This window comes from Phyllostomus discolor, chromosome 6 (assembly GCF_004126475.2).
Source record: "Phyllostomus discolor isolate MPI-MPIP mPhyDis1 chromosome 6, mPhyDis1.pri.v3, whole genome shotgun sequence".
NCBI lineage: Eukaryota > Metazoa > Chordata > Mammalia > Chiroptera > Phyllostomidae > Phyllostomus > Phyllostomus discolor.
Genome location: NC_040908.2, coordinates 163,979,008 through 163,993,214, shown reverse-complemented (window position 1 = coordinate 163,993,214; position 14,207 = coordinate 163,979,008). Strand labels below are relative to the sequence as shown.

The 14,207-nt window shown below is 54.8% G+C and overlaps 2 protein-coding genes across 4 annotated transcripts; both read right to left on the bottom strand.

The window, feature by feature from the left end:
• Positions 1-214: 214 nt before the first annotated feature.
• TMEM179B (transmembrane protein 179B) lies at positions 215-2,402 on the bottom strand. Its single transcript, XM_028516635.2, has 5 exons — positions 2,250-2,402; positions 1,240-1,427; positions 1,022-1,156; positions 776-854; positions 215-570 (listed from the first exon to the last, which is right to left on the bottom strand). The coding sequence occupies exons 1-5, from the start codon at positions 2,388-2,390 to the stop codon at positions 409-411; spliced, it is 705 nt and encodes a 234-aa protein (XP_028372436.2). The 5' UTR covers positions 2,391-2,402; the 3' UTR covers positions 215-408.
• A 15-nt stretch (positions 2,403-2,417) lies between these two features.
• TAF6L (TATA-box binding protein associated factor 6 like) lies at positions 2,418-13,303 on the bottom strand. Of its 3 annotated transcripts, none has more exons than XM_036029613.1 (12): positions 13,152-13,303; positions 12,369-12,431; positions 10,278-10,437; positions 9,795-9,881; positions 8,949-9,099; positions 8,743-8,793; positions 8,108-8,202; positions 7,280-7,354; positions 6,915-7,135; positions 6,454-6,586; positions 3,356-3,484; positions 2,418-3,233 (listed from the first exon to the last, which is right to left on the bottom strand). In XM_036029613.1, exons 2-12 carry the CDS (start codon positions 12,374-12,376, stop codon positions 2,460-2,462), a joined length of 1,884 nt encoding a protein of 627 aa, XP_035885506.1. In that variant the 5' UTR covers positions 12,377-12,431; positions 13,152-13,303; the 3' UTR covers positions 2,418-2,459. The 3 variants fall into 3 exon arrangements, with proteins under 3 accessions (XP_035885506.1, XP_035885505.1, XP_028373211.1); XM_036029612.1 differs by lacking the exon at positions 13,152-13,303 and adding an exon at positions 12,951-13,145; XM_028517410.2 differs by lacking the exons at positions 12,369-12,431; positions 13,152-13,303 and adding an exon at positions 12,951-13,145.
• Between the last annotated feature and the right edge of the window lie 904 nt (positions 13,304-14,207).

The following is a 14,207-nucleotide window of genomic DNA, read 5'->3' as shown; positions in this document are numbered from 1 at the left end:
CCTCTCAGAGGGGAATAAAGACTGAACCTAGGGATGAGGTGACAACCAGAGTGACACAAGGGGGCCCAAGATTCATGAACAGCAAATAAAAGCACTCACCCCAAGAGCAGGCACCTGAATGTACCTCTAAGTTGGGATCTGTCGGTTCAGCCTTTACTTTTTCCTCCCATCCACCTACCTCCAGTGCTTTAACACTAAGAACTCACTCCCAGAATGAAGGAAAAAAGTAGTAATGATATATTGATACAAAAATAGCTGTTAGAAGGGAGGTGGAGGGGGCCTATGATCAACTTTCCCTCTTGGAGGGAAAACTGAGGTTCCCAGCATGCACTGGGCCAAGCGGGGACAAGAGGATCGCAGGCACTGGGGCACGGAGAAATGGGCTGCAGGAAGCACTCCGGTTACGCGTCAGGGACGGGAAAGGCGTGGCCCGACCAGAACGTCTGTTTCAGAGCTCCACTCAGGGTCCCCCGTCTCCAGAGGCCGGAATGGGGTAGTGTCAGACTTCAACTGCATGATCTGGAGCACCAAGACCACACACCACAACACCAGATTCACCCAGGAAGCGTTCTGTGGGAGAGGGAGCAGGAGTGTGAAGAGTGCAGTCACCTGAAGTCCAGTTCTGCCCACACACCGCTCTGAACCCGTGTCAGGCTGACAGGCCCTGCGGCTGCTCTGCCTCTCACTGGTGAGCACCCATCAACCATGGACGTTCCTATGAATCTGTGTATCTACCCCTGGGCCTCCCCCAGGCTTTCAGACCCCGGGACCTTACTTCAGCATTGTGTAGGTTGGAGTAAAAATGCAGAGCGGTTCCACGGGGTGTCCATGGAATTTTCTGGGCTTCTGAGCAGCTGTGAGGTCAAAAAGACAGCTGTGAGAAAGGGGAGCATTTATGCCAAATACTCTTGTCCCCAGGTGTCCTTTGAGAACTGATGGGGACAAAAGGGGCATTGTAGACCCCTCTGCAGAGGGAAGGTGTCAGCCCCCTGGGGCCAGGCATCCCCCCGTGTCCCATTACCTAATCGTAGTGTTCTGAGAGAGGATGGAGTTGCAGAGAGCACTGGTGCCAAATCGAAGGACACAGGCGGACACTAAGACCAGGAAGATGGCTACAGCTGAGAGGGCCAGTGCGATGCAGAGCCCTACCCGGCCTCTGTGAGGAGGGAGAGAACAAGCCTTGTGGTTGAGGTGGGATCCCTCCCACCTCAGCCCTGGCCCTCAGAGTGGAGCAGTCACCTTTGGGAATCCTCAATGCAGCTGCTGCAGACCCAGAAGAGCAGAAGCAGGAGGCTGTAGAGGGCCAGGAGGCTAGAGGCCCCAGCCACAAAGTAGCAGAGGGAGGGGGCTGAGCCTTGGGACAAGGCCAGGGAGGAATGGTTCAGGGTGGCCACACCATACAGGGGACAGCTGCCACTGAAGGAGGCCTGTGGAGAGAGGTTGCTGAGTCCTGGGTTTCAGGTTAGTGCCTCTCCGTGCAGGCTCACGGCAGGTGTTAGGGATTAGACGTGGGCCCAGGGACACACTGGGAAGTTACTTGCACGCTGTCACTTCCCGTTTTCTGGGCCAGAAGAGGGCCTGCTGGGAAATTAATCCTGCAGTGGCCAGAAGGGTCAGGAAGTAGGCAGTAGTTTTAAAATACATCGAGCTTCTGAGATGCCTCACAAGTCCTGGTCTCCCCTCTGCAGAAAGCCTAGAGTAAAACCAGAACTTGTGTGACCTAGAAACTACCTCGGACGTCTTCTGACTAGTGCCTACTTAAAAGGGATTAAACGAACCTGTTTATTAAGACTTCCTGGCTGGGATAAACGATGTAAAACTGGCTTGTTTTACGCAAGCGTTTTCTACATCGCCTGTTTGTCACCACGTTGTGTTTGCAATCATGTGGTAACCTGACCACCTCCACCACACTATGCTTCTCCGCTCGCTCAGCACCAAGGTATCTGACTTGACGAAGGCGTGGCCTCAGCCGACTTGTTTCAAAACCAGACTAAAGTCAAGCAGCAAAAGCCTCCAAGCCGGGCTATGTCTGGTGCTGCTTACTCTTGAAAGCTCGTCCCTTTGGCGAAAGAAGGACTCAAGCATGACCTGGGCGGCGGGAGCCGCAGGCCCCTGCTCGCCAGGCCCACCGGCTCCGAGGAGCCAGCAGCGCGCCCGGCCGGCCCCACGGCAGAGCGGTCTTCTCCGTGTGAGGCTAAGCCCCCCTGCCGCCTACCCGTCCAGACCCCACTGCCGCCCCGCAGCCGCACCTGGGTTCGGGTGAGCGTCGCGGCCGCCAAGGCCCCGCACAGGAAGGCGGGGACAAAGAGCGCGAGCTCGAAGCGCTGCAGCCAGGAGAGCGCCATGGCTCCCTCGCACCCAGCAGCGCGGCCCCGCAAGCCCCGCCTCATGCGGCCCGACCCACGAGCGCGGAGACCTCACTTCCGGCGCGGGTTTATTTCAAGAAGAGGCGCGCCGCCTCACAGCGGCAGGTACAGCGAGTAGTCCGAGAGCACCCAGCGGCGGGCCGGGCGGCCGGTGCGGCCGATCATGGGCAGCTTCTGCACGTAGCGGGAGGCCGGGCTGGGCCCGTAGGGCGCGGGGAAGGCCGTCTGGAAGAGGCGACCGCGGCACCGCCTCCCGGCCTGCCGCCCGGCGATGATGAAACGGAAGTGGGGGGCGCCGCGCGGGGCGAAACGGCTCTTCTGGAAGACGTCGCGGGTGCCGGCACCGGGGCCCTGCTGCCGGGGCGCCCCCCGCGCCCGGTGCACGCGCGGCAGCGGCCTGTTGTCAGCGGCGGCGGGCGCAGAGGCCGACGGAGGCCCGCTGCCCCGGGGGCTCTCGTCGCCCTGAGGGCTAACCATGGCGTTGTTAGCCGTCAGCTGCGGCATCTTTCGCACCGAGTCTGGGGCCACCGCCGGCTCCTTCTTGTCCCCGGGGGGCCTTGGGGCCGTGGGCGCGGGCTGACCCGTGCCGAAGCGGGTGGCCAAGCTGTCACCGAAAAAAGCGTAGAGCTCTCGGTAGATGTCCGCCAGGGTCACTGAAGGGGAAGGTTCCTCCGGCCCCGCGCCTCCTGGCGGCAACGGGAGGCCAGACCCAAAGCCCGGCTCTGCGCTGCCCCCAGAAGGAGACTCCTGCAGGAGAAGGCTGTCCCAGGGCAGGTCGTCCGCGCGCCGGCACCCCCTGCCACCGGGGCCCCTCTTGGTGGGGAATGCTGCCTGGGCCTTCATCTTCAGCAGCCGCTCCACGGCCACCTGTAATAGCAGAGGGGTTAGGATACTCAAGAACTAGGGGGAACCCAGGCCCATCCAGTATTCCAGTGTAAGCCCGTTGAGCTTCCTGCACGGGAAGGAGGCAGGAAGGGGCTGGCACTCACCAGAATGGCTCCGTAGACCTTGTGCCCATCTGCTTTAACCTGGGCATTAGATACTGAATAGTCATCCAGCACAGCTTGCAGATTGGTCCAGTAAGTGGACAGGTGTGGGTAGAGGACTCGTTCTACTGCCTGGGAAGGGGTACAGAGGGATGCAGTGAGGGCCTCTTTGATGCTTACTGCCCCTCCAGTATGCTTTCCAACAAGAGATCTTTTATCTCCGACACTGGACAGGGCTCAGTGCTGCTGAATTCCGTGCCTGGCAGACCCAACCAACATTTATTTGGAACCCACTGTATGCCCAAGTCTTCACTAAGCACTGGGAATGAAGATCAGGTACGAGGGCAATATAAAATGACTCCACTAGAACGGACAGGCAGTGTCACTGACATAAGAGCTAAGAGGATATTTTGTTTGCCAACTGCTACCTTGAGGCAATCCATAGGCAAGTACTATCCTTTTTTGTTGGGCCCTGATGGATCAGAGGCTTTGGTTAGTCACCCACAGCCTAAGGATTGGAAACGTTGACAAAGTGACAGTTCCCAAGAGCATATAGCTTACTGCAGACTCAAGATATATGAAAAGTTAAATGATTCTCGAACTATGGCAGTTAAAAATCAAACCAATAATAAAACAGCATGCCAAAACTTACAAAGTCTACAGGCATTCAAGGGAAAAAAAAAAGCATCTCAATATCATTAAATATAAAAAAGGAACCCTCTCTCCCTACTTCATTCATTCTGTAAGGCCAATGTAACCCTGACCCTAAAACCAAACAAGGACAGTGTATGAGGGGAAACATCATTGGTTTCGCTCATGACTAGAAAGAAGTCCTTCAACATTTTAATAAATGCAACAGTTTTGTAGAAAATGCACTCCATTCCAATAAAGTTTTGGGTCTTTTTAAAGGCTATACCATGACCAAACTGCGTTTATCCTAGAAATGCACAGATGGTCTCCCGCCAGAAAATCTCAGCCCCAGCCTGGCGCTCCACGGCAGCCGCTGAAAGCAGACTCCCCCCGTCGGCACGCCTCACCCCACTTCCTCTGCAGCCTCGTCCCACATGCTCAGTCGTGGCTGTGAGCCTGAGAAACCTGGTATCACACTTGAAGACAGAAACACAGGAGGAAAACCCACTGCCTTTGAAAGAAAAGAACTACTGACAACGAAGGCTGCACCTGCCTCTCCCATCTCCCTGTCTGGGTGGCAGGGAAGGAAAAGAACTTGCAAGGAAGAAGCTAGGGGGAATGACAGGAAATTCAGAGTCAAAACCAAGCTGGTCCAAGGGGTCCTGCATGTAGTAAAATGCAGTTTAATCAGAGTGCCATTTTTTTTTCTTGTTCAAATTATTGTAATCATTGGAATGCACAATTTTTAAAATACGCAAATAAGTTTTAGAAAGCAGGGGCGAATCTCTAGATACAATTAATCACATTAACAGATAAAGCAGAGAAACCAATTCATTTCAAAAGATACAGAAAAAGCACTTGATGCCCCAGCTGGTGTGGCTCAGTGGGTTGAGCGCTGGCCTGGGAACCCAAAGGTTGCCGGTTTGATTCCCAGTCAGGGCACATGCCTGGCTGTGGGCCAGGTCCCCAGCTGGGGGCCAGCAAGAGGCAACTGACTGATGTATCTCTTGCACACTGATGTTTCCCTCTCTCCCTCCCTTACCCTCTCTCTAAAAGTAAATAAAATCTTTAAAAAAGATTTTTTTAAAGCACCTGATAAAAGTTCAACACCAATTAATGGTAACATAAATTTCTTGATCTGAGAAAGGTTATCTATCTATAAACACCCAAAGTAAACAGCCTCAATGGGGAAGATTATTAGCAATTCTTTTAAAAGTGAAAATGAGGAAAGTTGCCTGTTATCTTATGTAAAATGGTATTCAGTGGTCCTAGCAATGAAATAATAAAAAGAAATGAAAGGCATTAGGCCTAGAAGAGATGCAATAAAGCTGTCATTACTGTACATGACATGACTGATCTACATTAAAAACCCCGAGGAATCTACAGGCGGAAAGCACAGTTCGGTAAAGCAGCAGAATCAGGGCGCACGGCGACTGCTTCTGCACACCAATAAGAAACGCCACAGAAAGCAGACAGCGTCACAGCAGCATCAGAGAACAGCCAGATTCTAGGACGCAATTCAATAAAGTACACGTAGGTTTTCTTCAGGGAAAGGTATGAAAGGATCCTGAAAGAAAGACCTCAAGAAAAGGACATATGTTTGTGGACAAAAGGAATTATGAATGATGTCAATCCTCTCAAACACTGATCTAACAGACCCAGTGTGATTCCCATGAAAATCTCAGCGGCATCAAGCAATTTATTCCAGGCAGGCGAGAGTGGTTCAGCAGAAAAATCCATTCCCAGAACCTGTGAAATTCTCAGAACTAAGATAATCTTTGGCTAGTCTCTACAGACGCTAAAACGTTACTGACAAGCTCAATGATCTATTCCTGTTTAAAACATACTCAATATGAGAGGAATGAAGGGTAGTTCCTTAACATGATAAATTAGAATGGGCAGGAACTTATGAAATTGTGTATTAATATCTGCCATGGGGGACTTTTGAAAGGATAAAATGTTTGTATACAGAAAGTCAGTAAGCCAATGTCACCCCAATAGATTCAATAAAAATCAGCAAATAAATGAAAAGAAAAAATAGCTCTGGCTGGTGTGGCTCAGTGAATTAAGCGCCGGCCCACACAGACCAAAAGGTTGCTGGTTTGATTCCCCACCAGGGCACATGCCTGGGCTGCAGGCCAGGTCATGCAAAAGGCAACCAATTGATGTTTCTCCTGCACATTGATGTTTCTCTCTCTCTTTATCCCTCCTTCCCCTCTCTCAAAAAATAAAAAAATTTAAAAAAATTAAAAAATAGAAATATCTAATTAACTTGGATGTTTCTAATTAGATATATCTAATTAAAAATGGCATTAAAAAAACTGAAAGGCCATCACTGAGGTCTATGGCAAAAACTCAATACACAGCAGTAGCAAGCACATACCATTTCATGATAAAAGACACACGAATGCTCTTTTTCTAATGACAAACAGGAGCTCTAACGGCTCTGTGAGCAAGGCCAGGGTCCTCACCTTCCAGCCGAGGGCATGCAGCCCCACCACAGCCCCGTAGTGAGAGCAGAGAGGCCGCACGGGGTCTGCCAGGACCTTCTGAAGGGAGAGCAGGATTTGCTGATACAGCCCGCTCACGAGGTCCCCGTGCATCCTGCGGGAGCGACATACAGTCAGAGGGGACAAGGCACGGCGCTGCCCAGTGTGATTCAAGTCACAGCACAGGGAAACAGCACTTGTCTGACACGCCGGGGTGAGTGAACAAGGTGGCAGGGGTGACCTGCCTGGGACCTGAAGGCCCAAGGACCAAAGCCTTGGCATACCTGTCACCCATTTGTAGAATCCCAGTGTGCCCAGGGCACTGACTAGGAAGCTTTCAACAGAGAGCCGCAAGGCCTGCACGTTAACCCCACCTCCCCACTCCAACCCGCCTGGCTCTGCAGCTGCCCCACCCTTCACTCAGCCCTCCGCCCAGCAACTACCAGAAGATGTGGCTGAGAAGGAGGGCTGCCCCATCTCGCAGAGTCCAGTGGTCATTCAAGGGGTTGATAGAGGCCGCCAGTGGCTCCAGGACGCAGTAGAGGACACTGCCCACCAGGGAGCGGACGTAGGGCCCCAGGCAGAGGTGTGGGTTCCGAACCAGGCTCCGCGCCACTTGCAAGAGCCGGTGCAGCTGCTCCAAATCGTGGCTCACAGACTTCACCTGTTGGTAGGAGAGGGTTGCTCAGGAGGACACGAGGGTGCACAGCAGCCTGCCGCTGTGATGGCACCTGCCGTCTGCCCTATGTGCTGCTGGGTCGGCGCCTCCTCCCAAAACGTCCTCCCCTGCCCCAGCCTGCTCACTCACCCCACTGACCACATAAACAAAGTAAGGCAGGAGCGCTGCGATCTTGGAGTTGGTCTGCAGGTCCTGGAGAGCAATCTGAAAAGGAAGGGGCCAGACTGCGCTGCATCTAGCAGCCCCAGGTAGAGAGCAACCTTTTTCTTTAAAGGTCAGTTTGGCACACATATACTAAAGTTTTAAATGTTTATACTGTGGCCCTGGCTGGTGTGGCTCAGTGGATTGAGCACCAGCCTGCGAACCAAAGGGTCGCTGGTTTGATTCCCAGTCTGGGCACATGCCTGGGTTGCAGGTCAGGTCCCCAGTAGGGGACATGTGAGAGGCAACCACACATTGATGTTTCTCTCCCTATCTCCCTCCCCTCCCCTCTCTGTAAAAATAAGTAAAATGTTTTTTAAAATAAAAACTGGTTTTTACTTAAAAAAAAAAATAACTCTAAAACAGAGGCCACATGGTTGAGCAGACCACCAAACGATCCCTCATCTGAACTGGACAGAAGAGGACTGACCAGCAGGGCCTGTGCAGCCCCAGAGGCTAGCGCAGCAGGGGCTGGTACGAGGCCCGGGGATGAAGGACCGAAGAGCAGGCCTGGCCAGCGGTGTTGGTGCCACACTTAGCCCCAGGTCAACAGACACTGCAAGAGCGGTCTCTGGACCTAAGGGGTGGGGGGACCGATCACTGGAGCCCCCACGTGGCCCTGCCACACCTCCCCGAGCAGAGCAGCCCCTACACACACCCATCTGTGTGCAGGAGACCGGATGCAGGTATCTGAGAGAATCTCATGAGAATGTGGGAGCTGCACGGTGTGCCCCAAATCGGGGCGCACTCGCTCACCTTCATCAGCTGTGGATCATCCCCCAGGACAGCCCGAGTCACTTGCTGGTAGTACTTGAGAAGGTCATCAGTCAGTGAAGACACAGCGCTGGGCACTGCAAGACGGTGGGCAGGAGGCAGTTAGGGTGGAGAGCCCAGGCCTCTCTCGGTGCCCCTTGCCTGCCCGCCCCCCGCAACCACCATCCTCACATGCCCCCCCCAGGAGCCTGTTCAGACAGGACCCCCAGAGCACAAGAGCCGCGGCAGCCAGACACTCTCACAGCCTGACCTCACAGGCCCTCCACACCCCTGTGCCCTGTCAGCTGCCTCCCACCCGTCCTCTGCCAGGCCAATTCCTGCTCACTCCCTAAGCCCCAAGCTCTGCTCAGCAGACTCTGGAAGTGAGCACAGCCCCTCCGGGACCCCAGCATGCTGCCCAGACTTGCATGCTAGCACCCAATACACGGCTTCATGATTGGTTACTGGCCAGTGCTCCCATCCCCAGCTCTGAGCCCTCTGGAGAGACCAGTGCCCACTCAGAACAGGGTGTGTGTAAGTACTTGTCAGATAAAGACTCAGGGCTATAGGGGCACCAGCCACACCTCCTACGGGAAGAAGGTTCAACCAGAGGGCCCGTTCCCCACAGGATGCCTTACCCGATCCTTGAGGTGCCAGGTTCCCTTTGCCATCCAGGTAGGAGACGTGGACTAGGACCAGAGCAGAGAGACGGCTCAGCCTGCGGCTCTGCCCCTCACCGTACCACCCACCCCTCTGAGCTGTGCCCCGTCCACCCGCCAGCCCATCCCCACTCCTCTGACTGCCCAGCCCTTGTCCCCAGCCCACGAGGGACCCCAGCATTCACCTCTCACGGCCGTCTCGGCGCAGCCTTTGGGGATGTTGGTGGCCAGGGCCAGCTCCACCAGGTTCACCTCTCGGTCTTCGGGGAAGTAGAGCTCACCCTCCTTGGCGGGGCGCAGGGGCAGCACCTCCTGGGATCCATAACCACACACCGCCTGAGCACAGGGAGGACCAGAGAGCCGGCTGAACCCAGGGAGGAAAGAGGCGCTCTCCCGACCGGGGCAGGGAGCCTCGCTTGAGGGGAGTGCAGAAATGCTGAGAAAAGGGGGGACGCCTGCAGCTTCAGGCCCCCTCAGGCCCCCCTCTGGGAACCTGGCCGAAGCATCCAGCGCTCATGGGGTCAAGAAGCAGAATGTGGTTCCTCCTTCCAGATCCATCAGGGCTCTGAGTCCCACCCCCAGGCTACTTACTGGTCCTCTTCCTCCCACTCGCCCAGCCTTGAAAACACCACTCTCTTCTGAACATGACCTTCTCCCCTGACTCCCTGGCCCGGAACAACTGTGCAGAACATCCTAACACCCTCACCGTGCTCAGGCTCAGGCTCCTCTCTCACCCGGAACGCCCTCTCTTTTCCTCCCACCTCCGTCTAACCTGAGCTTCCCTCAAAGGGCCAGCTCAAGTCCCCTCTTTTCCGAAGCCTTCCCTAAACTCCTGGCCCCTGTGGCCTCCTGTCCCTCTGTTCTAAAATCACGGACCATAGGGGCCTGGGCCTGGCCCCTATCCTGCAGTTGCTCTGAGCTTTCCTCCTGTGTGTATTTGGTCTCCACGTTTCACAGCGTTGCCAGCCCTGAGCTTGGCATGCAGGCAGGTTTCATGCCAGCTGAGCCCTCTCAGCCTGCGCCCCACTCACCTCCACGTTGCTCCATCTGAGGGCCCTGTTGAAATCCTCCACGGTCAGCTTCCGCCGTTTGGTGTGTTTCATGAACTGAGAGCTGTTCTGGGAGGGGAGGGACAGAGTCGGAGACAGCGAGCAAGGCGTGTGGGGCCCCCGGTGCAGAGAGGCAGCTTGGGGAGGAGGCAAGCCTGGACTGCAGCTCGGCTCTCATGCAGACAATACCCAAGGTCACGGTTCCTCTCTGGGCCTCCGTCTCTCATGTGCAGGATGTGGCTACAGACCTGCCTGAATGCCCAGCGGGGCTGCTGTGAGGAGGAGCACACGAGCAGACACCCAGAGGGTGCTGTCTGCAGGAAGGGGAGCCCTGGGAAGGGCAGGACAGCCCCCACTGTATTCCCTCACAGCACAGAGCGGGTGCCCGACCTGTTCGGTGAGTAAACCCCCGTGGGAGGGGGTAGCCAAGGAGAGTTGGGGGTACCGGGAGTGGGGGGTGTGTACCTGGGTGGCCTCCCGGAGACGGTAGCACACATCCTCTGCGAGCAGGGCCGCCACCTCGTCGCTCAGCTCCAGGCCTGTGCTCTCTGCCATGAGTCGCACCGACTCCCGAGGGATCTCCACAAACCGCCGCTCTTCCCGTTCTGACATGGCCCCTGCGGAGCTGCGAGCGGGCAGGGAAGGTCTGAAAAGCCACTCGTCCCCCGCAGCCCAGGAGCCTGGCTCAAGGCCTTTGGAACCAGCCTTGCGGCTCCTGCTCCAGAACCCCCAGCCGAGCCGCCATGAAGGCTCTGAGTGTCCAGGTGAGGGAACGGTGAGACTCGGAGCAACAGACTTGAACTGGGCCAGAGGGCAGACAACAGTGACACCTGAGAAAGTGCCCAGCCTTGGGATCCACAGAACCAGGTCCCAGCCCTGTCCCACCACTTCCTGTGTGAGGTTGGCTGAGACCTTCATCAGTCTGAGCAACTGGTGTCCTAAACCGTAAGTCAAAGTAATAGCCCCTGCCCCCCAGAACTCACAGGGCTGGGCACAGAATGAGACGATGCATGAGAGAGTCAGGGGCCGACAGGCCACGCAAATGGAAGACATTTCACTGTGAACAAAAAGCTTCATGCCTTCTTCCTTCTGATTCTTGCTATAACCACTATCTACTAAATCCTGATGAGAAAAACTGCTTTACCTGGCACTCCCTTGCTCAAAAACCTTCACTACTTCCCCACTGATGATAAAAGGTCAGCCCAAACTCCCCAGCATGACACTCCGGTTTGGTCCCGAGTCCCCAGAGCTGTTCACGCTGATCACTCCTCCCAGTAAGTCAGGCCTGGTGCCTCCCGGCCTCCCTAAGCCCCACCCCGGTGCTCAGGCTGGTCTGCTGCCCCTCCATGTCCAGGCCCCGGCACCCTCCTCTTGGCTAGGACAAGCCCAGTCTCTCCTTTGAGGTCTGCCCGACCCATCTGCCATGGGGGACAGTCAGGCTTTTCATGGCTGGGCTTCCGCCTATGTGCCTGGTCTTCCCCAGTTAGGCTGCAAGGCCTGGAAGTAGGAACCTGCTCTTCGGTTTACAGGATACGGCAGAATAAGAACCTAACAGAAACTGCGGCTGTGACTGACACCAACACCACATAACACAGTTAGAAGGTAGGTCCCCTTGGGCCAACTCGAGGCATCAGCCCCAGGGGCAGCAAGACCTACCCACTGCTCCTCTCTAGCAGGAACCACGGGGTCCCCAGGACCTCCAGGTTCCTAAACCCAGGGGACGTCCTACCGGCCTCCCTGCAGCCTTTCTCCCGATGGGTCCCCACTGCCCTACGAATAAATAAAGGACAAACCATGGCTCCAAGGCCCTGCACGTGCGCCTACTTCTGCTGCACCTCTTCCCACTCATTTCGTGTCCTGCGTTCCTGCCCGTGGCCTCTTTTCATTTCCTCAAAACACCTTATTTTTGGATGGCCGTACATTCTGTTTCCTCTCCTTGAAAGGCTCTCCTGCACCCAGTTCCCTTGGTCTAGTGAGCGCCGTCGTGCTTTTCTGCCGACGTCAGTGCCAACGTCACTGGCTCGGGGAAGTCTCCTCGGACCCCCAAGATGTCCCGGTACTTTGTCTTCAAAGCAGTTATCAGTTTGTAATGATATATTTGTGTCACTTTTTAAAAAAAGATTTTATGTCTAGAAAGAGAAGAAGGAGGCCCTGGCTGGCATAGCTCAGTGGATTGAGCACGGGCTGCGAACCAAAGTGTCGCAGGTTCGATTCCCAGTCAGGGTACATGCCTGGGTTGCAGGCCATGACCCCCAGCAACCGCACATTGATGTTTCTCTCTCTCTATCTCCCTACCTTTCCTCTCTAAAAATAAATAAATAAAATCTTAAAAAAAAAAAAAGAAAGAGAGGAAGGGAGAGAAAGAGAGGGGAAGAGAAACATAGATGTGCCAGAGAAACATCAATCAATTGCCTCTCATGCCCCCCAGGGAATGGAACCTCCGACCTTTCCGTTTGCAGGATGACCCATTAGGGCAGCCTAACTTTCTGATTAGCGCTCACCTCCCCCACTAGATTGTCAGCCCCAAGCCAGCAAGGAGCAGGCCTGTTTGCTCACCTTTGCATCCCTAGCAGCGTCAGCCACAGTGTCAGCACATCATACACCCTCAAGAAACACTTGCTGAAAAAAGGAATAAAGAAAAGCTATTTTCCCAAGCACATGCCATGCCTGAGGCACTGACCTAAGTGCGCATACCGCATTTTACCCTTGTTAACAAAGAGATGGGTATTATGTAAGCATTGTGTCTGTTTCACAGCCAAGGAAATTATATCTCAGAAGGGGAAAATGTTAAAAGGACTTGTCCAAGATCATCCAGCGATCAAATAAGGAGGAGGGACTCGAACCCTTGTTCTTAATCGTCAGGAGTGACGGGCTGTGTGGGGAACAAGGCCTGAATTCCCAGTGCGAAATATCTGGCGCTGGGGGACCCGCCAACACAGAACTGTTCAGTCTCTGTCTCCCCATCTGTGAAATGGGAGCACGGGTCCTGCGCCGCGAGGGCGTTGGAGGGAGTTTCCCTATTTTGCACCCACATTAAGACCCACAAAGTCCGGCCTCGGACCAAGATCTCCCACTCCTCGACCTCCCCTCGGCATCCTCGGCCACTAGCCACATTGGTAAGGAAGCGCGGGAACTGACCTCTACCAGCCGCGGTGCTGCGCATCCTCCCACCCAGCTTCACTCATCCTAGATCCTGCGGTGGTGGGGTGCAGGAGGTCAAGGGTTACGGAACTTGGGTCACGTGGTCAGGGAAGGGGTCGGGCACCCAGCGCTGCGGGATCTAAGGCGGGTCGGAGTGCACAGTGCGCAGCAGGACGGGGAATCCTTGGGCCTGCTCACCTAAAGGCTCCGGCAGGAGAAGGTGGCTACCGAGACAGCGGCGACAGCGGCAGCTGCTGCTCCCTCTCACCCCGTTCACACTAATTCCCTCTCGGAGCCCTCAGGCGCCGCACTCCACAAGCACATCCAATCGGCGAGCACCTTGCGAAGTTCCCGCCCCCCAGGGGACTCCCAGCCATGCGATTGGCCACTGGGAAGGTGCTGTGAAAGAGCCAGGCGCCTGCGGGTCACGTGATCCTAAAGAGTCGTACTTCTTAAAGCAACAGCTCAACAGCTCTTGGGAATTCGGGGAGTAGGTGTGTATGGTTTGGTGTACGTTTTAATAACCGTGTCCTCAAGGAAGGCGTCCCCATTCCCATGGTCTTGTCTGCACCTGAGTTTCCGAGCACTTGCATTTATGCAACTGTAGCAAAACTTTAGACTTTGGTGTGTGGCTTAGTTTTCCTGCCCACTTAGTGGAGCTCAATTTGCCTCTCGCATGTCACCTGCCACTTACCCTTCCCAAAGAATGGATGAGGCTCCTGGTAGGTGTTCTCTGGGGCAGAAGGGTCTTCGGACTTGACCAAATCCACGTTCAAGCTCCAGACTCCAGGGCTCTGCTCATCCGGATACCCTACCTTGTATCTCTTGTCCAAGAAGCCAAATATAAGCCCGCTCCTACCTCGCAGACTTCTTTGGTGGTTTTACACGTACACGTTTCTCCAAATTTGGGCAATTCTCAATTGAGAAACAAGCGGTCTTATTAAGTAAAGGATGATATTTGGAGTCAGACCAAGCCGGGTTCAAATTCTAATACCGCTTTGGGGCAAATTACCTAACCACGTTTCCCTCCCCCATCTACAAGCTGGGTAATAATGCCCATCGCAGTTACTGCAGACTGAGATGTCTGTGAAAGCACTTTGCAGGGTTGGTGGTTGAACGTTCACTCATGCATCATGAGGCAGACAGTAAATTAATTCCTTTATGTCCATCCAAGGTGGGATAGTTCGCACGGGCCGGGCCATTCTTTATAGAATGGAGCTTTCTGCAGGGGAGCGGGCATGGATGCAATAACCT